Below are 22,272 nucleotides of genomic sequence, written 5' to 3'. Positions count from 1 at the left end.
TTTTACAATTTTTTAAAAACCACTTTTACTTTATCCAATCTTAACTCCCATCCAAACCTAAATATCTATACTTATTCTTAAGACATTTCCCTAAGGTCAAAAAAGATTCCATTCCACGAATTTCCCAACTCTCATTAAAAAAAAAGCAAAAAACAAATTATGTTATATACACTTTAAGTTCCCAATTTCCATTCCACCAGATCCCCTCCCCGGTTTCGGTCCCCAGCATAAGTCCATCAATCTCATAAAACCATCAACCCGGAGATCTTAAATCCGAGGCTCTTAAATCTCTTTCATATCCCCTCTGCCAGTCTTTTTGACAGTCTTTAGTATTAAAAGCCAAATCTCGGTGAAGCTCCAACCCAACAGCATCCACATTCCTTCCTGCCAAGCCTCCATGGTTGAAAATAGGGCCTATAAGATATTCCAAATCTTGTTTCACACTCCTTGTAACAAAAATAGACAACAGAAACAAAGTCCTCTTTTGTATCTTGACAGCTAGCTTGACAGCTGTCAAATTGATCTATTCATCATCAACGGGCTCTCACAGACCACTCCCGGGTCCAGGAGGGTGGCACATCAAATCCCAAATTTTGTTCTTCTCCTGCAGGCTCCCCTGCTTCCAAAAAAAAAAAAAAATCCTGATAGTTTCAATCAGTAGAATTAAGATCCTTTACATTAAACTCTCCACGACCTTAGTTGACAGGTTCTTTGCTTTAGTTTATTTACAGAAAGGGGAGGCGGACTTCCTGTTTGGACCTTCCCCGATCGGTACCGAATTTAAAAATATTTTAAGAGTCCAATTTCCGTTCTACTCACAGGTGGTTGTTTGAAATCCAATTGTCCACAGGAAAAAGTCAGCGCTCTCCGGCAGCGGTTGTGCGGCTTCACTCCGCAAAAATAGTGGTCGATTTGAAACACCGCGCCACTCACCCCACGTCACTTCGGAGCCCCTGAAAAGGGGTTTCCCTGTGGGTAGGGGGGGCGATCCTGGTGTCAGCTGAATCCCACGTTCCCAGGCTTCCTCCGCCTGGGATTTTTAAAGGGTCTCCGCCTTCGCCGCAGCGGCAAGACCCAATTTTTGCGGAGCGGGTTCCTCTGAGTCAGAGGAATTCCGCCATTGCCGATGGCGCTAACCCGGAAGTCCTCTGCCTTCAGATATCTTCTAAAGGTTATATAGTTATTCATCTCCTTAACATCCGATGGGAGGGCATTTCACAGGGAGGGTGCCACTGCCGAGAAGGCCCTCTGCCTGATTCCCTGTGATTTTAATTCTTACAGTGAGGGAACCGCCAGAAGGCCCTCGGAGCTGGACCTCAGTGTCTGGGCTGAACGATGGGGGTGGAGACACTCCTTCAGCTATACTGGGCCGAGGCCGTTTAGAGCTTTAAAGGTTAGCACCAACACTTTGAATTGTGCTCGGAAACATACTGGGAGCCAATGTAGGTCTTTCAAGACTGGTGTTATATGGTCCCGACAGCCACTTCCAGCCACCACTCTAGCTGCCACATTCTGGATTAGTTGTACTTTCCAAGTCACCTTCAAAGGTAGTCCCACGTAGAGCGCATTGCAGTAGTCCCAAGTGGGAGATAACCCCCTCTGGTGAGACAGTGTGCAGGCAGGTAGGGTTTCAGCCAGCTTACCAGATGGAACTGGTAGACAGCCGCCCTTGTAGACAGCTGCCCTGGACACAGAATTATCTGGCACCTCCATGGCTTTTTCATTGGCTTATGTCAGATGTACAAAATGTCGACTGTACTCAGCCAGTAGATCCTGGCATGAATTCTGGTCGATCACCACCCGCCTTCCACTAGACATGTGCCTGAGCAGCCACTGACGCCTCCAGAGCTCATCTTGCGGGAGGGGCTGGTTTGACACTGCACGCACGCCCATCCCTGCCCCATAGGCGCACGGTCGCCCACCCTGCACCCACCCCTGCCCCATCGGAGGAAGCAGCCAGTGTCGGGGAAGCAGCCCCTCGCACCCAACCTGCAACCATCCCTGTTGTCCCCTCTGGAAGCAGCCAGTGCCCGCCCGCCCACCCTGCACCCATCCGTGGGTGGTAGATCACTGCCAGTTTTTATATTGGATCATGGATCACAGTCAACCTCAAGTTGGACATGGCTGGCTGATGTGATGTTGGCTTCACAAAGAAAGTGGTGGTCTCGATTTCATTTCTATGGGTTGAGTGGGGATGCAGACAGCAAAGGATGTTGGAGGCCTCTTAGCAATGGCCTGTGGAGCTGAGACAAACAAGAGTTGTCCAAATGGGCTGGGCCCCCTTGCATGTGTCTTCTGTAGCTGAGCAGTGCCTACTCGGGATGGCGAACAACTACGCTTGACAGCCAATGCACTGGTTGGGAACCGGTGGCCCACTAGATGATGCTGGACTGCAGCACCCAGCATCTTTGATCATTGGCTGACTACCCCTCACTAGCTGGGGCTGATGGGAGTTGGAGTCCACCAGCAGCTGGAGGGCCTACAGGCTCCCTACCTGTGGTTTAGTACTTGTGAGTTCTAGCCTCTGGCCTAACCTGGAGCAGGCTGTTCTGCACTTAAGAACCTAGCGTAGATGGGTGAGAAGAATCCTTAGTGGTCTCAAGCTCTACAGCAACAGGGTTCAAATTCATTAGTTAGGAATAATGTTGAGGGGGGAAAGAAATGGGGGGAAGCTTGTACCCTTTCAGGGAACCTCATATTCATAGTGTAACTTAAGGGCACATAGGTGGTTACACAGCATGTCTTCTCTGCCATCTTCCTACTGCTAGCTGGGAAAAGGATTCTTGCGATTACATATAGGAAACTCAAATCTGGAGCCCCCCCCCAACCTTCTAGAGCAGATTTATGGGGCTCATGGGGAGAGGAGACAGGGGGTGTCTTGTGCAGGTAGCCTGGAGAAGAGGAGGTTAAGGGGTGATATGATAGCCATGTTCAAATATATAAAAGGATGTCACATAGAGGAGGGAGAAAGGTTGTTTTCTGCTGCTCCAGAGAAGCAGACACAGAGCAATGGCTCCAAACTACAAGAAAGAAGATTCCACCTAAACGTTAGGAAGAACTTCCTGACAGTAAGAGCTGTTCGACAGTGGAATTTGCTGCCAAGGAGTGTGGTGGAGTCTCCTTCTTTGGAGGTCTTTAAGCAGAGGCTTGACAACCATATGTCAGGAGTGCTCTGATGGTGTTTCCTGCTTGGCAGGGGGTTGGACTCGATGGCCCTTGTGGTCTCTTCCAACTCTATAATTCTATGATTCTAAGTCCTTGTGCGAATGGAACAACTTAGTTTGGATACAACCTTAGTTTTTAACAATCTGTTGCCCAACTTGTATTCAAGAATTTAATTTAATGATGAATTAATTTTAAGGAAAATAATCTATGTGGCATTGTGAATAAGGCTTCTGCTGCCTCAATGATTTTGCTCCATATGATAGTCCAGGTGTAAATCTAAAAGATTTGGGTTGAAATGTGATAGCCCTCCTTATCTATTTTATTAAAGGGCTGGTTAGCCTAGCCTTCGCCAATTCTGTGACCTCCAGATGTTTTAGAGTAGACTATAACTCCTATTAACTGCAGCCTGCATGGCCAATAGTCAGGAATGATGGGAGATGTAGTCCAACAGCATCTGGAGGGCACCACTTTGCAGAAGGCTGGCTTAGCAGCCAAGAGGAACTAAAAAATAGGGATGTCAGAACTCCAACAAAAATAGGAAAGAAAGTGGAAATTGTTACAGTTCATGTATTTGTGGTCAGGAAAAGAAAAGTGAACATGATTGGTATTCGGTTCACATCCTTTTTCTAAGCCCACAGATGATACATTGACTTAATGATGTTTTTGACATTTTCTTTACACTGGAGTAAATTACATAACTTACATTCAATAGAAGACAGTGACAGTGTGGCATTTAGTGGGAATTTAACTGCACTGGGCCAGAAACTGCTGATTGTGAAAAATACAGGTCAGAATGGAAATTGGATTCATTCTAAGAAGCACCTAGTTAATTTTTTTATAAACTCATCCAACAGATACACCAACACCTGCCACATCTCTAATACTGGCCTCTTTCCCAAAACCGTTGTCCAGAATAGTGAGATGGAAAGCACTTCAGAAACTATCAACCTCCTGTGCAAGTGCTCAAGTTATTTCAGATAACTGGTGTATATTCAAAAGGACTAGAAGATTTTATAAATTACAATATGCATTTTATTGAACACGATAACACACACACAAAGTGAAGTCAGGCATCAAAGAATTAAAGCAAGAACCAACAAACGACACTCTGGTTTATACAAAATTTGAAACTTTAGAATTCTGATTGGAAAACATCAACAATGAAGTGGAGAGGTGAAGCAAGATTAAAAATTGGTGCAAACTCTGTCAGTGGCCCAATGCAACACAGATCATCTGAAAAGTAGAGTTTTACATTTCCCCCCCCAAATGTGATCAAACAAAGGGATGGTATTGAACAAGCCACTCACAATAAGAGTGTGTACTGCCTAGAGGGAGGCCTAGGTGAGACATGGTTCACAAGTTACATTTTTGTTTTCAAAGACTACAAGGAAGTTTGAGCTTTAGCATCTGTAGGATTTTTTAGAAGAGGAAATAAATTTCACACTAGAGCTGCTGCCGCCTCCGACGCCTCTTCCACTCCCAGAGCTGAAGCTGCTTCCTCCAGCACCAAGTCCACTCCCAAGGCCCACACAGCCTCCTCCTACTCCAAAACTGCTACCTCCTCCCAGGCTGAGGCTGCTTCCGCCTCCATAGCCAATGTTGCATCCGCCTCCATAGCCAAGACCACTGCCAACAGCGGCCACACCGCTACGTCCGATGGTTGAAGAGACAACAGCTATGAAAGGGAAAGGACACGTCATCAAGACTCATGGAGAGCACATCAGTCTGTCTGTGTCTGGGTTGAATGAATGGGTAGGAATGGGCAGATCTGTCCATTCTGGCTCTCTCATTTTCTCATTCTTCCAATCTTAAATTCACTACTCCACATTTCCACATCAGTTTGCATTAAAAAAAAAAAGGGCTAGTGAAAATGCACCAGCATTTCATTGTATATTTCTCCACTTTTGCATGCAATTTTGCCTAATACTGACATTTTTTGCAAAGCATATTTCCGCAGTGGGATGCATTTCTGCATGCTGCTTTCACTAGTATGTATATGCATTTCTGTGCACACTTTCCCCTGGAATATGCATTTCTGCACATGTTACTTGGCTGGAGAACTGCATTGCAAAAGTAGGAAAAATACAGATTTTGAAAGGTGACTGTTTTGCTTTGAGAATTGTTCATAAAGTGTGAATTAGGTAGCTTCACATTTAAATATTAAATGAATCGAGTTTCTTATCTATCCCTATGAATGGCTAACTTCCAGATGCACAAAATGAATAGGGCAAAAAATACTAAGTTGTATGCAATGTTTGGGAACAACCCGTTAAAGCTAAGTGGCTTTGAGAGTTGCAGCATTGCACCAGCAGAGAAAACCCAAGATGTTGCATCAGAACAGCAACTGTGCAAACGGATAGGCATAGCTATTCAGGGCTTTACAGTATACAAATGTGGGCACAGAGGAGGCATGGCAAGGTGGGTAAGTGGAAGCATTATGTGCAGCCCTCCAAATGTGAGCTGAAACAAGGCATCATTTATTTCATCCTTTCCCCAACGTACAAAGCTATAAACATTTCCCCAGGATACTTACAGATGTTCACTGTTCCTGCTCCATCACTAGCCAGGCTGTCAGAAAACAAAAAGAGGTGGTAAGGATTCAAGCCCAGATGGAACGACTGGAGCAAGTTTGAAAAGAAGCAGAATTGTGCAGTTCATTGTGATGAAATCTGCAAGCCCCCTTAAAGGTAAAGGTGAAGGGACCCCTGACCATTAGGTCCAGTTTTGGCCAACTCTGGAGTTGCGGCGCTCATCTCGCTTTATTGGCTGAGGGAGCCGGTGTACAGCTTCCGGGTCATGTGGCCAGCATGACTAAGCTGCTTCTGGCGAACCAGAGCAGCGCACAGAAATGCCGTTTACCTTCCCACCGGAGCGGTACCTATTTATCTACTTGCACTTTGACGTGCTTTTGAACTGCTAGGTTGGCAGGAGCAGGGACCGAGCAACGGGAGCTCACCCTGCCACAGGGATTCGAACCTCCGAACTTCTGATCAGCAAGTCCTAGGCTCTGTGGTTTAACCCACAGCGCCACCCGCGTCCCTGCAAGCCCCCTTAGGTGGCATGAAAAGCAGTGTGCACAACTTCCTCTGGTCTTCTATGACCATTTTTCAGCCTTTTTGAGTCCGCAGCTCCCTTGAGCAACTACATTCTTTCTGCAGCTCCCCTGTGGGGAAACACTCTCAGAGCCTCAGTAGCCCAGTTATGTCACCCCTTGCCTGAAGCCCCTCACCCCTTTTCTAACATCCTCCCTTGTGGAGTGTTCCCTTAGCCTCCTCTCCCCTTCTCCCCAAGAAGCAGCTGCCAGCACCCCTGGTCTCTGAGCTGCTGCCCCAAAGAGAAGTGCCTTCTCCTGCTGTCCCACAGGGACCTGGGAAGAGGCTGCCCCCAGCGTTAGCAGTGAACATGAGGCCAGCACCCTTCTCACACTGGGAGGAAGCGGCAGTGGCAGCAGGCACAGCCAGGCCTGCATGGCAGAGAGGCTTCCCTTTGCTGCCAGGCACCCAACTCCCAGGCAGCCATTGCACACAGGAAGCACAACCAAGGTCAGTACAGCCTCCCATTTGTCCATCCATCCCCAACAGCAAGGGCTGGCAGACTGGCTGGCTGGGCTCCCTCACCCGCTTGCTTGCTTACTCTGAGGCCGCCTCATCTCCTGGCAACCAGAACCCCCTGGCCAGCCCCAGAGGCACCATTTGCCTGGGTAACTTGTAGCCAGGGCGGCTGCAACAAACAGCTGCCCAAGACTTTTGGAGTCAGAGATGTGAGAGGGCAGGAAGGAAAAAGGGACAGAGGCCAGTGTTGCCCACGACACCCCTGACCATCATTCAAGGCACCCCGGGGTGCCAAGGCACACTTGGTTGAGAACTACTGTTCTATGATATTGCCACCAGACAGTAAAATTGAGAAGCCTGACTGTTCCATGTGATTTTGGTAGCTGTGCATGGGAAAACCACTGGAGCAGCACACCAGACAATACTTTATTGTTGACTGAGGACAAGTTATCCCTCATTTGGGCTCCAACACAGACAGGCACTTAAGATTACTCAAGGAGGATATATTTAATATTCTTTAATTGTGTCGCAACCAGAATGGTATAATGGTAGACCTGAAGTAGGAATTCCAATTTGCACTAGGGAACAACTATCAGCTCTGTGTTCTGACAGAGGTGGTAGTTCTTCACTGAGACCAGCTGTAGGGAGCCCTTGGTCCTCCAGATGTTGCTGAACCACTACCACACCCCCATCAGTCAATGAGCATGGCCAATGAGAAGGAATGATGGGAGATGTAGTTCAGCAACATCTGGATGGCCTAAGGACCCCCACGCTTGGTCTAGATCAGGGTTTCCCAAACTCAGGTCTACAGCTGTTTTTGGACTGCACTCCCACAATCCCTAGCTAGCAGGACCAATGGTCAAGGATGATGGGAACTGTATTCCAAAAACAGTTGGAGACTCAAGTTTGGAAAGCCCTGGTTTAGATGAAGAGCTATCACCTCTCCCTTCTGTATGCAGTGATCATTAGCAGAGGTAGCCAGCGTGGTGCCCTTCCGATGTTGTCCAATTCCCATTAGTCCCTGCCTGCCTGGCCGATGGTCAGGCTTGATGGGAGCTGGAGTCCAGCACCATCTGGAATGCCCCACATTGGATATTTCATCTTAGATTTATCAACATTGGAGAAAGGATGGGATGTGTACAAGGTTGCAAAGATTGTATCTCACTGACCGGCATTCCTCTCCTTCCAGAAGCTTCCTGTAGGTGGCAATCTCAATATCTAGGGCTAGCTTGACACTCATCAGTTCCTGGTAGTCCTTCAGCTGCCTGGCCATGTCTTGTTTGGCTCTCTGAAGAGCATCCTCAAGCTCAGCAAGCTTTTGCCTTGCATCCTTGAGAGCCAGCTCGCCCCGCTCTTCTGCTTCCGCAATGGCTGCCTGAAGATTGGCACACTGTTTGCAGGTAGGGAGAGAAAAGACTGGTTAGCTTAAATGGTAAGCTCCTTGGAGCAAGACAGACCTATTGTTTCCTTATGTTACTCCACAAACCACCATTGATAACGACTGCACTATATAAATCATCACCCATTTTTGCATGACCCTATGCTGAGATGTTGGTTGCAGGTGTGAGGGTATCGGCGGCAAGCCGTTGGTCTCGAGTTGTGGTTAGACATTGGGTAAGCCTTTGTTTAAGGGAGGGGAGCTTGGAGCCTCCGCCTGCCCTCCTCAATAAGGATATCCTGTTAAAGGGATCTGGGGGTGTAAATACTGTCCAAAGCCCAGGCGTGAGCTAGGACCATGCCACGACCCCAACGGGGACCCCTCGGGGTGCACCTATTTGATGTAAGTCATAGGACTCCCCCTTCTGGTAGTTTACCCTTCATTCGACTCCCTGCAGTCAAGATATAGCTTGGTATCACCCAATGCCTAAGCCAAACTGCTCACATATGTACCCAATAAAGTTGTGACCTGTTTTAGCCCATAATCCTAAATACTTGTGCTGGTGTGTTTATTAATCAATGGGGAACTCCAGGGCATGTGGCCTTGGCACACAAGCTCCTTGGAGCAAGAAAGACCTATTGCTTCCTTATGTTATTTCATAAACCACCATTGATACCGACTGCACTAAATAAGTAATCAGTCATTTTGCATATGCTAAGATGATATTGAGCAACTCTCCTCCCTCTATTTTATTTATTTCCTTAAACGCATACCTACACCACTTAATATTTAAAAATCTCCAAGCGATATGCAAAAATATAACATAAAAACTACAAAACAGTATTATAAAAACAGAGATAAAACACGAACAATGTAAAATGGTATTATAAAAGCAGATAAATACAGGGATTGAGTAACAAGACCCAAACTTATGAGTCAGGAAAAGCCTAGGTAAAAAGTTATGTATTGGACCAAAGTTCTCCTATGGAAATTCTCTCTCGTATCCCTTGGAGGAAGAACCCCCAACAAATTTAAGGTTCTCCTTTAAAGAATTCTAAACACATTTTCACATTTCGTATTTTCCAGCAAGACCATACCTGCTTCTTCACATTGTCGATTTCAGCACGCAGCCTCTGGATTTGTCGGGTGAGTTCCGAAATCTCATGCTTGGTGTTGCGAAGGTCATCACCGTGTCTTCCGGCAGTAGCCTGGAGTTCCTCATACTAATATAGCCAGAAAGCAAACACAGCAACATTAGGTTAATTTCATTTGGAGCAACCATTCTTATTTTCTATACATATGGGGTGCTTTTTTATTTTTAAAAAATCAGATGCCGGTACTCAAATATTGATCAAAACACTCTGAGTACCAGCATAAAATCTCAGGTGGTGCTGTAGTGTAAACCACAGAGCCTAGCGCTTGCCAATCGGAAGGTCGGCAGTTCGAATCCCCGCGACGGGGTGAGCTCCTGTTGCTCGGTCCCTCCTCCTGCCCACCTAGCAGTTCAAAAGCACGTCAAAATGCAAGTAGATAAATAGGTACTGCTCCAGCGGGAAGGTAAATGGCATATCTGTGCGCTGCTCTGGCTTCGCCAGAAGCAGTTTAGTCATGCTGGTCACATGACCCAGAAAAACTGTCTGCAGACAAATGTTGGCTCCCTCGGCCAGTAAAGCAAGATGTGCGCAGCAACCCCAGAGTCGTTCATGACTGGACTTAACTGTCAGGGGTCCTTTACCTTTACCTTTACCAGCATAAAATGGCTGTGATGGGCAGCAAAAAAGTGGTGCAGGTTCCTTGTAATGGTGAGTACTGTCACAAAAAAGCCCGGTACATGAGTATATGCTAGATGTGCTATCACTGCAATACTCATTGGGTAAAATACATTTCCATGGGCCATGGTGGCCTTTCTTTCTGGCATTCTACCAGCACACTGAAGTAGGGAGGGAGAGATCAGCTCTCCCTCCTTCCCTAAGGCCTGAGTATGCTGTTGGTTCCCTGGCCAAGTAAATCTAGTTTAAAGGAAAGAGGAGGAGTTTGGGAGACTAGTGAGGAAGAAGGGGTGGTTCGGAAGCAATTTTTCAGTGGCTTTTGAAAATAAGCCTAGTCATTTCAGAAATAAGGGGAAGAAGCAACTTGGCTTATTTTCTAAGCCACGAACCATCAGGAAAGCCACCCTTCTCTAGCTCCTTTATGATGTTTTACCTTGCTTTGGTACCAGGATTCAGCCTCCACCCTGCTCTTGTTTGCAATGTCTTCATACTGAGCTTTGACTTCAGCAATGATGCTGTCGAGATCCAGGCTGCGGTTGTTGTCCATTGAAAGAATCACGGAAGTGTCAGAGACTTGTGTCTGCATCTGTGCAAGTTCCTGTAGTTGAGGCAGCAACATCTCAATCAAAGCCATATAATACTGAATTCTGCATCCTCTGCAAATTCCCAGCCCAAACTGTGCCCCAAGTGAATCCTTCAGCTGTAAGGAGTTACGCAAGCAATCAAACTTGCGTACACGTAACTCATTCTGCTTCCAAAACACCTGTTTACTTTTTCTTTTTTAAAAATGAAAATAGGTTTTTAAAACATAAGAAGATAGAACACACATGAATTGCAGGGATCGGAGCCATGATTATTCATAGGCAATTAAAAGAAGGCACTTAACAGGACACTCAAACAGCACCCTATAATTCCTGGACTTTCAACTTAGCTCTGTCTGTTCCCTTGAAATTCCATTACCCATTCAAATTTAGCAGGACAGACTAGTGCTATGGTATGCTGGGAAGAAGATGAGTCTCTCATGGAATTCACAAAGGATTGTAACATCAGCATACATTTACTGCCAAGAAGTGAAGTACCATGAGCACAACACACCTCTGGGTTCACTCTGGGTTCTGCATGATTAATAGTGGGACTGAGTGCACTTGCCCTCCTATTGTATCTCCTGGATCCCAATGTGATCCAGCTCTAAAGCGGGTGAGCTGCACACAGGCTGTCCCTGTGCACTCCATGTTCTGGCTCATGTAGACTCCCTATGTGTTTTCAGACTCCCCCCCTTCAGATCTTCCCTCAATGTGTGAGTAATGTTGAGGCAGGGCTGGGAGGACAAACCCTCATATCATTGGGGGGGGGGCTAAAGGTGTGATCCTATAGTCCCTTCCAACATTTTTTTTGCCCTGTCACAGGAGTAATACTTTTATCTCTAGCATAGAAAGATGTTGGAAAGAGGGGTGCTCAGGATCCCTTTAAGAAATTCACTCTCATTTATTTATTTTTGAAACTTGTAATTTTCCAGAAAAATACCATCATGTGTTTATTTTATTTTTTACCTTAGCAGTTGAAGCCTAGTAGCAAGTTATGGGTGTAAAGGTAAATCTCATTCCTTCTGATAAACTTTGCTAGTATTCCCTTTCTCTCTCTTTTGCTTCCTTTGAAATTGCTTTCTTTCAAAGTTGTTTTTCACCCAACCAGAATCTTTAGACTTTGCTTCAAAATTACACTTCAGGCAAAATGGATGTCAGCTCTAGTTGAGAGACAACAAAAGCCCATGGATAAACCTTCATTTTGTCCTTATTATCCATGGGAGGTTCTGAAACGGGGCTCTTTTTCTAGCTGAATAGCAAGGCAGATGGCTAGATGGCCTCTTTGGCAGTCCACGTTTAATAACCGTACAGCACAGAACACTTCAGCTAAAGTGAATAGGTGTGATCCTTACCGCTTCATACAGTGCTTTGAGGAAGTTGAGTTCATCATTGAAGGAATCTGCCCTGGCTTCCAGCTCTACTTTGTTCATGTAGGCGGTATCCACATCCTGAAAAAAAAGAAGATATTGTTGAACTAGACAGTCTAAAGTTATAGCATAAGAGAGGGTGATCCAGCTCCTAAATTGATTACTTACTAGCCTGAGTGTGCTCTGTGGGGTACAGATGCATGACTGTGGCAGGCACCTATTGGCCAATGCCAGTTACATCACTAATAATGAGTGATATATCCATTTTGTGGACAACAACACACACACACTTACATGTGTCTCTTAAAAACAAAGGACTGTGGCCTAACAACTGTGAATGATTAAAGCTTTCTTTGTAGAAATATATTTTAAACTTAGTTGTCTGAAGGGTTTGTGGGACACAATAGCAAAGGATTACTACTCCTCACAACAAAACTATTTCCCCATGGGCTATCTACAGACACTCACCTTCTTGAGGGTGACAAATTCATTTTCTGCAGTTGTACGCCTATTGATCTCATCTTCATATCTGTTTGGGCAGGACAGACAAAGAGGAAAAACAACTAAGAGATGGCTGCAATGCTTAAAGAAGTTTGGAATGGCACTGATGGTATCTAAGAGGTTATTCTTGATCACAAAGGGCCAATCTGCACCACCTGGCAAAGAAAAGACCTGAGCGGCCTGTAAACCAAGCCTGTTGAAATCCACCATGTGGTCAAACCACATGGCAGATGTTATGCTGTGTATGCACAGACTGCCGCATGGTGCGTGTTGCATTTGAAGTCGCTGTTAAGCTGTTTACTTGTGTGAATCATGGCTTTAGCAGAAAGGGGAGGAGATGCAGAAGAGAAGGAAGACATAGAAAACAAACTGAGAGGAAGAGAGAGCTTTACTTGTGCTTGAAGTCCTCAACTAGGTTCTGCATGTTGCTCAGTTCTCCAGCCAATCTTCCTTTGTTACTTTCCAGGGAGCTGAGCTGTTTCCTCAGATTGTTGATGTAAGCTTCGAAAAGGGGCTCAATGTTGTTTCGGATTGTTTTCTGGCCCTGCTCCTGCAGCAATGTCCATTTTGTTTCCAGCACTTTGTTCTGTTGTTCAAGGAAACGCACCTGGAAGCAGAAAGAGCTACAGCATCATTAACCATTTCTAAAAGTGGACTGCAAGAAGATCAAACCACTCCATTCTTAAGGAAATCAGCCCTGAGTGCTCACTGGAAGGACAGATCCTGAAGCTGAGGCTCCAATACTTTGGCCACCTCATGAGAAGAGAAGACTCCCTGGAAAAGGCCCTGATGTTGGGAAAGATTGAGGGCACAAGGAGAAGGGGACGACAGAGGACAAGATGGTTGGACAGTGTTCTCAAAGCTACCAGCATGAGTTTGACGAAGCTGCGGGAGGCAGTGGAAGACAGGAGTGCCTGGCGTGCTCTGGTCCATGGGGTCATGAAGAGTCGGACACAACTAAACAACTAAACAAAAGTCACACTCCAATGGGGATGCTAAGCAAGTGTTTCACAAACTGGCAAGGGCCATCGCTGAGTAACTGCTCTGCCTGCAGATGGTCTACTGGTTCAATCCCTGGCATCCTAAGGTAGGAAAGGGCATGCCCCTCATCTGATACCCCAGGGAGCCACGGCCAGTCAGTGTAGACAATATTAAGGTAGATGGGCCACTGTCCTGACACAATACAAGGCAGCTTCCTATTTTTCTAAGTGTGAGTCTCTCCTTACAGGTGAGTCCTGACATATTATTGGGTTAGTCCAGGCATGGGCAAACTCGGCCCTCCAGCCATTTTGGGACTACAACTCCCATCAACCCTAGTTAACAGGACCAGTGGTCAGGGATGATGGGAACTGTAGTCCCAAAACATCTGGAGGGCCAAGTTTGCCCATGCCTGGGTTAGTCTCATAATGAGGACCTTCTTTCCTTGCTTGCTTTTACCAAGCCAGCAACACACCATTGAAGGACCCTTGAAGAAACAGATTTCCACATTGCCCCTTCTAAATTGTGTTCCCTTCCTGTATCTCATGTTTAAATTCTATTATTGCCTAGGTATATTCACATGAAGAATGGGGGGGGGGCATATGTTTGTTCAGTGTTGGTATTTGTGTGTTTCTGCTGCTGAGGAAGAAAGAAGGGCTGGGAAGGTGACATTAATTTGGGCCATTAATTTCAACAGTTTGGGTCCCACTTGAAAAGCATTAATCTAAGCCTAAATACTGGAGGTATTTACTGCAGTTGATTGGAAGGACATCCTAGATCATGCACAACAGAAGGAGTTACAAGCTAGTTTCCTGCAAATCATTCAGGTAACAAGACTTATGTTCCATTTTATTTATGTTGTTCATTTGTTGGTTTCTTAAGTTGCCTTACAGGACGATGCAATTTCTAGGAAGCTTACAAACGTATGGCAGATAAAACAACCAATTCCAAAATCGAAACAACAAAAAGCCAGTTAAGTACGAATTAGGTGACTCTTAAAGGATGTTTAGCCTAGCATAAAAATAACCACAAAGTTCTATAAACTAAAATAAATGCTCTAGAACCCAGCAGTGGCATGAATGAAACTATCTTAGTTTATCCTCAAGGCCTTTTTGAAGACTGGCACAGAGAAGGCCAATCACACATCCCTTAGAAATAAATTCCATAAGCCAAGGCTGAAGTGACCCTGTCTTTGGTGCCTGCCAGTCTATTTATCTTAATGGCAAGGCTTCTAAAGCTGATCTTAAAGGTAAATGTAAAGGTAAAGGTACCCCTGCCCGTACTGGCCAGTCATGTCTGACTCTAGGGTTGTGCGCTCATCTCACTTAAGAGGCTGGGAGCCAGCGCTGTCTGAAGACACTTCTGGGTCACGTGGCCAGCGTGACGAAGCTGCTCTGGCGAGCCAGCACCAGCGCAGCACACGGAAACGCCGTTTAACTTCCTGCTATAAAGCGGTACCTATTTATCTACTTGCGCTTAGGGGTGCTTTCGAACTGCTAGGTGGGCAGGAGCTGGGACAGAAAGACGGGAGCTCACCCTGCCGCGGGGATTCGAACCGCCGACCATAGGATCGGCAAGTCCTAGGCACTGAGGTTTTACCCACAGTGCCACCCGCGTCCCCAAAAAGCTGATCTTAGGCCACAGTTAATATGACCACTAGTTGTATTAAGGGCTCTTTTAGCAATATGCAGAGTTAAGTGTTAACAAGGCACATAGGGAAATTCCACACTGAGTGGAGTCTAACCCTAAGTACACATATAGGTTGGGTTGAAATAACTATCTGTCTGTCTATCTATCTATCTATCTATCTATCTATCTATCTATCTATCTATCTACACACACACACACACAGAGAGAGAGAGAGAGAGAGAGAGAGAGAGAGAGAGAGAGAACTCAGATTTTGCATCCATTTACGTAATACACATTAAGAGAACCTTTTAAGTTTTGAGTTATTTGAGTTATATGGAACCCTTTTCCCATCCCTCATCGAACTTCATCTGTGCTCAGGATTGAGCATCTTTTAATGGAGCTTGGTTGTTGCCATTAGGATATGTACTAAGACTGGAAATTCAAATCCCTTCTCAGCCATGAAGCTCACTGGGTGACCATGGATCCAATCGCTCTCTCTCTCTCTCTCTCTCTCTCTCTCTCTCTCTCTCTCTGTCTGACCTACCTCCAAGGGCTGTTGTGAAGATAAAATAGGACTGCTGGGTTATGCATTTCACCTTGAACTACTTGGAGGAAAATTAGGGTAAAATTGCAAATAACATTATTTTTGCATTGTGTTTTAGTTGATTTGATTTGATTTAACTTTTAATGAGGCTTTTAAGGCTGCAGTGCTGAGCACATTTACCTGTGAGTCCCACTGAACACAGATTTATTTCAAAGCAAGCTTGCAGAGGAGCAGGCTGTTAATACAATCACTCTTAATATATTATTACCTGCATTCAAACTTTGGGATGAGGCAAATTAAGAATGTGAGCAAATGAATGAATGAATGAATGAGACCCGTGAGCCACTCAAGGCTCATCTTGCGTGCATCTTCAGTGCTGCTATTTGACTCTCTCCTATCCATCACTGCTATTCACCATGAGTCATCTCTCCCTCCAGCCCTGCTTTCTGCATCAAATGCAAACCCTCTGGGGTAGAATTGCTTCACCCCTCCACGTTTCTGGACTCTGCTTTCCAACTTATTTTACCAGCCCTGGACAAGTGCCTAACAGCAACTTGAAACTGTTATCCAAGGAAAGGGGTCATGTGGAATTTCACCAATCTTATTGAAATTACTGAGTGCTCAGATGCTCCTCCTGAGAAAGAATCTGCAAATTTGCCTTGAAGCCATGTTAATTTCAGGCATAAGACAATAGCAGCTCTAGAAGGTTTCCTGATCACTTTAGGTCCATGGCAAAACAAACAAACAAAAAGGGGCCAGCTGCAAAAATTTTGCAGAAAGTGCTGCTCTCAGAATCAAAAGCACGGCCAGTAAAAAGTTGACAGCTCTGTGACACTGAGCACATGCCTGGTAGTGCCTGTGTTAAATGGTGATAGTGGCCTGAGCTAGAATGAAGGAGAGTAGCAGAAATAAAGTGACTGAATGGTTTGAAACAACTCAAGGGTAGCAGGATAAGGCATTCATGAAATCTGACTTCTCACCTTATCAATGAAGGATGCAAATTTGTTGTTGAGCGTCTTGATCTGCTCCCCCTCCTCTTTGCGGACTCTTTGTATGTTGGGGTCAATCTCCAAGTTGAGAGGTGCCAGCAGCTGCTGATTGATGGTCACTTCTTGGATCCCGCCAGGTGGGCAAACAGGGAAGCCGGGACCGCCTCTCCCACTGCCAAAGCCAGCTCCAACCAGCCCATAGCTGCCACCTGCTCCACCACCAAGCCCAAATCCACTGCCAAGGCCACCACCGTAACCACAACCGTAACCGATGCTGGAAGCACCACCAGCCACTGCGACCCTATTAAATCCACCAAGATTGCAGAGGCTTCGGCTGCCAAAGCCGCCGCCGCCACCACCACTGACCCTACCAAAACCAGCACCACCAACACCACAGCTTCCACCTCTGGTCACAGTGCGTGAAGTGAAGCTGGTGCGGCCGCAGCCAGGCACGATGGCAGAGGAGTTGCTGAAGCCTCTCCTCTGGATCTTTACTGAAGTTTGGTGAGACATTTTGACTGGCGTGGAGAGAGCAAGAGAGAGCACAGATGGTCGATGAGACGGAGGCGGGTGCACTTGCTTTCCCTGGGACTTAAGGGCTCTTCTTTTTATTTATATTCTGGAGGAAGTGGGATTGGTTGCATGATTTAAGATGGATCATCTTTCTGATTAATGGGGCTGGGCATGCCCTGCGGCTTTTCTGGGTGGTGACATCACCCTGCCACGCCACACACACCCATACACAAAAGGATGAATGGAAGTACAAGAGTCTCAGCAAGGCTTGCTTGTCATCTGAAGATAATGATCACCTTCCCTGGCCTCCGTTGGAGACTGGCACTGTTAATGAGTTCAATTTGTTCTTGAGCTGGGGAACGAGAAGAAAGCAGGCCGGTGCTATATCTCATGGCAAAACCACTTACTCAATTCTGTGAAGGTGATGGCCTATTCTTCACTGTCCTCTCTAAATTGAAGGCAGGGATGGGCACACCTAAGCGTCAGAAAGTGTGGCCAAGAGCTGGTAACTTTCTCAAGCACCGGCAATTCTGCAGAGCTTGAATGCATGAATTTGTGCAGGCTGGCAGGGTTAGATAAACTGACCATTGTAAGTTGTTGTTGGTTAGTTGTTTAGTCGTGTCCAACTCTTCATGACCCCATGGACCAGAGCATGCCAGGCACTCCTGTCTTCCACTGCCTCCCGCTGTTTGGTCAAACTCATGCTGGTAGCTTCGAGAACACTATCCAACCATCTCGTCCTCTGTCGTCCCCTTCTCTTTGTGCCCTCCATCTTTCCCAACATCAGGGTCTTTTCCAGGGAGTCTTCTCTTCTCATGAGGTGGCCAAAGTATTGGAGCCTCAGCTTCACGATCTGTCCTTCCAGTGAGCATTCAGGGCTGATTTCTTTCAGAATGGAGAGGTTTGATCTTCTTGCAGTCCATGGGACTATCAAGAGTCTCCTCCAGCACCATAATTCAAAAGCATCCATTACTAAAATAGAACTGGTGAGGAGAGCTGCATCCACAAGACTGATATTATTTCCAGTTGCTCTTCTGGAAACTCAAGATGCTGGGGATGAGTAGTCTCTTAAATGGTAGATGAGGGAAAGCTTATGCTAAAGCCCTATGAACATCTGTTCCATGCCCTGTTCTCCACATATAGGAAGCTGAGGAATTTACTTCTTAGTCTTAAACATTTTAAATTGCAGTTTTGGGGTCCAGGCCCCACAATATCTGTGGCCCCTCAGGTAACTTTCCCCAGGATCATTCCACAAGCAAAATGTTCATGGTAACGTTCTGGCAATATGACAGTTAGCTAAATCCCGAACTGCATCTGGCTGACTTGTGGTGGAGATCTGGCTTGGCCTGAGTCGGGGGGATTCAGTCGCAGGTGGTCTTGGGTTGGTTCTGGCCACCCATGGCAATCTGGGACTGTTGGGGCCTGGGAAGTTAATTAGTTAGTTAGTTAGTTAGGCAGGAAGCTGGAACAAAGGTTGGTTGGGGAAGAAGGGCAAGGATGGTCAGGCAGGAAGGAGAAGCTGCGCTGCAGAGATCTGCTTCGCAAGGGTCTTCCCTGAAGCTTATGCCATAATAAATGTGAAACTAACTAGGTGTTGGCTTGATCAGGGCCAGGACTGATTTCTTTTTGTTGCTGGGATTTGTAGACAGCTTAGACTGTTAAATGATAAAGTGGTGTATAAATTAATTAAATAGGTAAAGCAAATACTATAACTTGATAGTTATTAATGATAATGGGGTGGGGGTTTTTTTGCGAGAGGGGGAAGGTGGAATCCAGCAAGGCATGATTGGCACACCAAATCATGTGCTAGAGTTGGAGTCATTGACAGTGTGTTTCAGTAATGAAACCTGGTACAGAGCAGTGGTGGGACCAGCAATCAGGGTGCAGAAGGGACAAGCGATATGAAACGACCTATTTTGCCACAAAACATGCTAGCCATGTACAGCCCTGGTTTGCAGTTACCCACATTTCAATCTCAAGACTCACCAGGAAGATAATTCCTCCCCAGTTTTTTTTGTGTGTGTGTGTCTGTTTTTTTAAAGCAGGTTTGATCACAAGTTCCAGCATGCAGTTCCTTAGAACCCTCCAGAATGGAAGAACAATATACAAAAGGAAAAGAAATGACCACAGTGAGAATGTTCAATTATGCAATTCTTATTTGAAAGAAGCAAAGTGTGTGGTAGGGAGGCTCTAGCAGAAGGGTGGGAACCCCAGATCCTCTATGCCTAGGGAAAGCTCAGTTCACCTTAACCACAAAGGCATGCATGTGCAAGAAAGGACTCTAGTTTTTTTATGGTATGGGAAAACAACACCACCACAACAACTGATACTTAGAAAGCTCAGAGTGGCTTATATGGAGCACTCAGTGGTTTCTCATCCTCGCCCCAATCAATTCCACACCTAGGTAGTTTCAACAAAGCTATAGCATTGTCTGCTTCCTCACAAGCACAGTTGAGAGACACATTTCGCTGGACTCATGTCGTCTCAGAACTGGGCCATACACACAAAAAAGTGGAAATGGTCCAGTAGAGCCCCAAAGGGCCATTGGACACTTCATGAAATGAGAGTTTCTGGTTTCCCACTATTCTCTCCACTGTGCGGGGAAAGCACCACTGCAGCAGTGCCAAAATCATGAACATGTCTTCTTATACCATTAATAGGGAAACTGTGCCCTCCTTGTGTTGTTGGACCAAAACGCCTGTCAGTCTCAGCCAGCATTGCTGATGGTCAGAAATGATGAGGACTGCTGTCCACTGCGGTACCATATGATGCCAGTTCAGAACATTGATCCAACTAGGTCAGTGCTGTGATCTCTGATTAATGTCTCTCTTATATCTTAGGCAGAGGTCTTTCTCCAGTCCTACTCTCTGAGACCATTTAACTGGAAATGCTGGAGACTGAACTTGTGTTCTTATATATACATACCCTCCAACATTTATCCGATGAAAATAGGTACATCACATTCCATAATGGTCATTTTACTATTTATACCCCAAACATCTTACTGGGTTGCTGCAGCTGCTCTGAGCAGCTTCCAACACATATAAAAGTACAATAAAACATTAAACATTAAAAAAAAAACCTTCCCTATACCTGCCTTCAGACAGCTTGGGGGGTCAGATAACACCATACCCTCCAACATTTCTCCAATGAAAATAAGGACATCCTAAGGAAAAGTGGGACATACCAGGATCAAATCAGAAACCAGGACAACTTCTCTAAATCAGGGACATCCCTGGAGAAAAGGGACACTTGGAGGGTCTGCATATATAGCCAAATATGTGTGATACCACTAAGAGTGAAGATCTGGAGGATAGGTAGGATCAGGGTGCTAGGAAACCGCCTTATGGAAGCCTATTGGTCCATCAGTACAGGTTCTGACAATGTGGTGATCTTGTTGGACCCCAACTCCCACCAGCGCCAGTCAGCATGGCCAATGGTTAGGGAGTTGCAGTTCATCAACATCTGAAGGGCATCACTTTGCCTACTCTTGGTCTACAACAGCTGGCAGGCTTCAGACAAGATTCATTCACAGCCCCACCTGGAGATGCCAGGGATTCAGGGGCGTCTTACCCATGGACGTTAGTGGCGCAGGGTGCCAGATTTTGGAGGGCGCCACAGACTGAGTATCCGGGAAGTAGAGTCAGGGTGTGCTCCCTTCCCTGCTCTGGGGCAACGCGCTCCTCTCCTCTCAGCTGCCCATTGGAGTGCACTGTGTCCGGCTCAGAGAAGCTGCTTTGTGTCCCCCCCAGCCGGGGCTGCCTGGGTGCCTGGCAGGTGCAACCAGGGGCGGTTGTGGGGCGGGGCGGGTGTATCTCTCCCACCCCTCTCTGGCCACGGCGCTGCCTGCCCACCTCCCTGCAGAGTGAGAGCAGAGCAGGGGAGGACCCTGTGCAATCCCGGTGCCGAGTGAGGATGGGGCAGCAGGTGAGCCACCTGATCTGCTTGCTGGCCCACCTGTCGCACAGACTTTCCTAGACAGGGGCAGGTAAGGGGCGCCAGGTGCTTAGAGGGAGGTTTCGCAGGAGGCCGTCTGGGCTGTGATCCGGGCTCCTCTTACTTATGTGCAGTGCCGAGTGCGCATCAGACCACGCGATGTAAACAAGCCAAACCGAAGTCCCCCCTCCCTTAAAAAAGGTTGACAACTCTGGGAAATGGAGAGGGGGCAGCGCTGGAGAGATATTTGCACCACGGCACCAGATATGCTTAAGACAACCCTGCAGGGATTGAACTTGAGATCTTTTTTCATGCAAAGCATGTGTTCTTCCAGTGAACTCTGATAGGACAAGATACGCATGCGCACATCATACAACCGAATACTGTAAAGGTCTAGTGAATAAGATTGGAACTACCTATTACAGCTGCAGTGATGCACGGCACATTCTGAAAGCAGAAGCCACTTATTTTCTCTTATTCTCTATCCTGGTCAGACTAAGTAAGGAACAATGTGTGACATGATGCATATATCAAAGAAAAGCATCTATAAAATGCACATATTAGTGAAAAGAGCATACCAAAGTGCATTATACTACTGAAAATTGTGAATGTGTATACCTGGGCTTCTTTGGGCTCATTTCTTTACTGCAAAAAGTCTGGTTATCATTTTTTTTTTAATTGTTGTTGTGCCAGGGCACTTTAATCCACTCTTAATTGTGTAAACCTAAATTTTCTGGTTTGTGATCTAATCACTCCCACAAAATGGAGTCTGGAGGGCACTGAGGTGAATTTATGGTCCTGATCCAGGTGTAACATGAAACTATGGCTTGGCATTACATGAATGACCGCTCCCCGCCTAAAACGGGGGGCGCCCTTTGCGTGGACGCGGGCAGCCCCTAGATCTGGAGCGGCTCCAACAGCATAGGCTTGGCTTTGCCTTCCCTCAGGTGGGATACCTGGAGGTCTCCGCCTACCTCAGTCAGTTGTCCAATCCCACCTGGGGGAAGCATTGCCAAGGAGACCAGGCCAGGTAGGGGAGGGATTACCTGCCCACACAATAGAGGGAGGATCTTACCTGGGAATCCTCACTACAGGCTCCTTCTCCCTCAGCCCTCCGAAGAGTAATTAAAGTTGCACTGAGTTTGGCCTTGAAATGATACCTCTTATCTAATGTTTTTGCGTACTTTTTGTAACTGTTCCCTGATTAACAGTAAGGGAGCATTCTTTTTTCTTAATTGGCATATTCTCAATCCATTGAAATTTACAGCCAAGTAAGCTTAGCTCTAGTCCTTAGTCTCTTTGTCTCTAGACACAGGGCAAACTGTACATATAACCTTGGTTGCTTGACTTCTTTTTATCCTTAATCCT

At 46.2% G+C, this 22,272-nt stretch overlaps 1 protein-coding gene across 1 annotated transcript; it reads right to left on the bottom strand.

Moving 5' to 3' along the window:
- Positions 1 to 4,187: 4,187 nt before the first annotated feature.
- On the bottom strand, positions 4,188 to 17,594 carry LOC307210774 (keratin, type II cytoskeletal 75-like). The gene is made up of 9 exons (XM_079966975.1): positions 16,447 to 17,594; positions 12,708 to 12,922; positions 12,283 to 12,343; positions 11,800 to 11,895; positions 10,297 to 10,461; positions 9,192 to 9,317; positions 7,886 to 8,106; positions 5,699 to 5,733; positions 4,188 to 4,840 (listed from the first exon to the last, which is right to left on the bottom strand). The coding sequence occupies exons 1-9, from the start codon at positions 16,966 to 16,968 to the stop codon at positions 4,566 to 4,568; spliced, it is 1,716 nt and encodes a 571-aa protein (XP_079823101.1). The 5' UTR covers positions 16,969 to 17,594; the 3' UTR covers positions 4,188 to 4,565.
- Positions 17,595 to 22,272: the final 4,678 nt, after the last annotated feature.

The sequence above is a fragment of the Podarcis cretensis genome (genome assembly GCF_951804945.1).
Source record: "Podarcis cretensis genome assembly, chromosome: 2".
NCBI lineage: Eukaryota > Metazoa > Chordata > Lepidosauria > Squamata > Lacertidae > Podarcis > Podarcis cretensis.
The sequence above is the reverse complement of the archived record's forward strand: the minus strand, read 5'-3'. Positions and strand labels throughout refer to the sequence as shown.

What these genes read in the sequence shown, in the direction of transcription:
- LOC307210774 (XM_079966975.1), bottom strand. Translation starts at nt 16,968, where the DNA reads ATGTCTCACCAAACTTCAGTAAAGATCCAGAGGAGAGGCTTCAGCAAC. An exon ending in GTTGAGGACTTCAAGCACAA is followed by an intron (nt 12,344 to 12,707) that starts GTAAAGCTCTCT and finishes CTGCCCAAACAG; the next exon opens with ATATGAAGATGAGATCAATA. An exon ending in AATTTGTCACCCTCAAGAAG is followed by an intron (nt 11,896 to 12,282) that starts GTGAGTGTCTGT and finishes CTTTTTTTTCAG; the next exon opens with GATGTGGATACCGCCTACAT.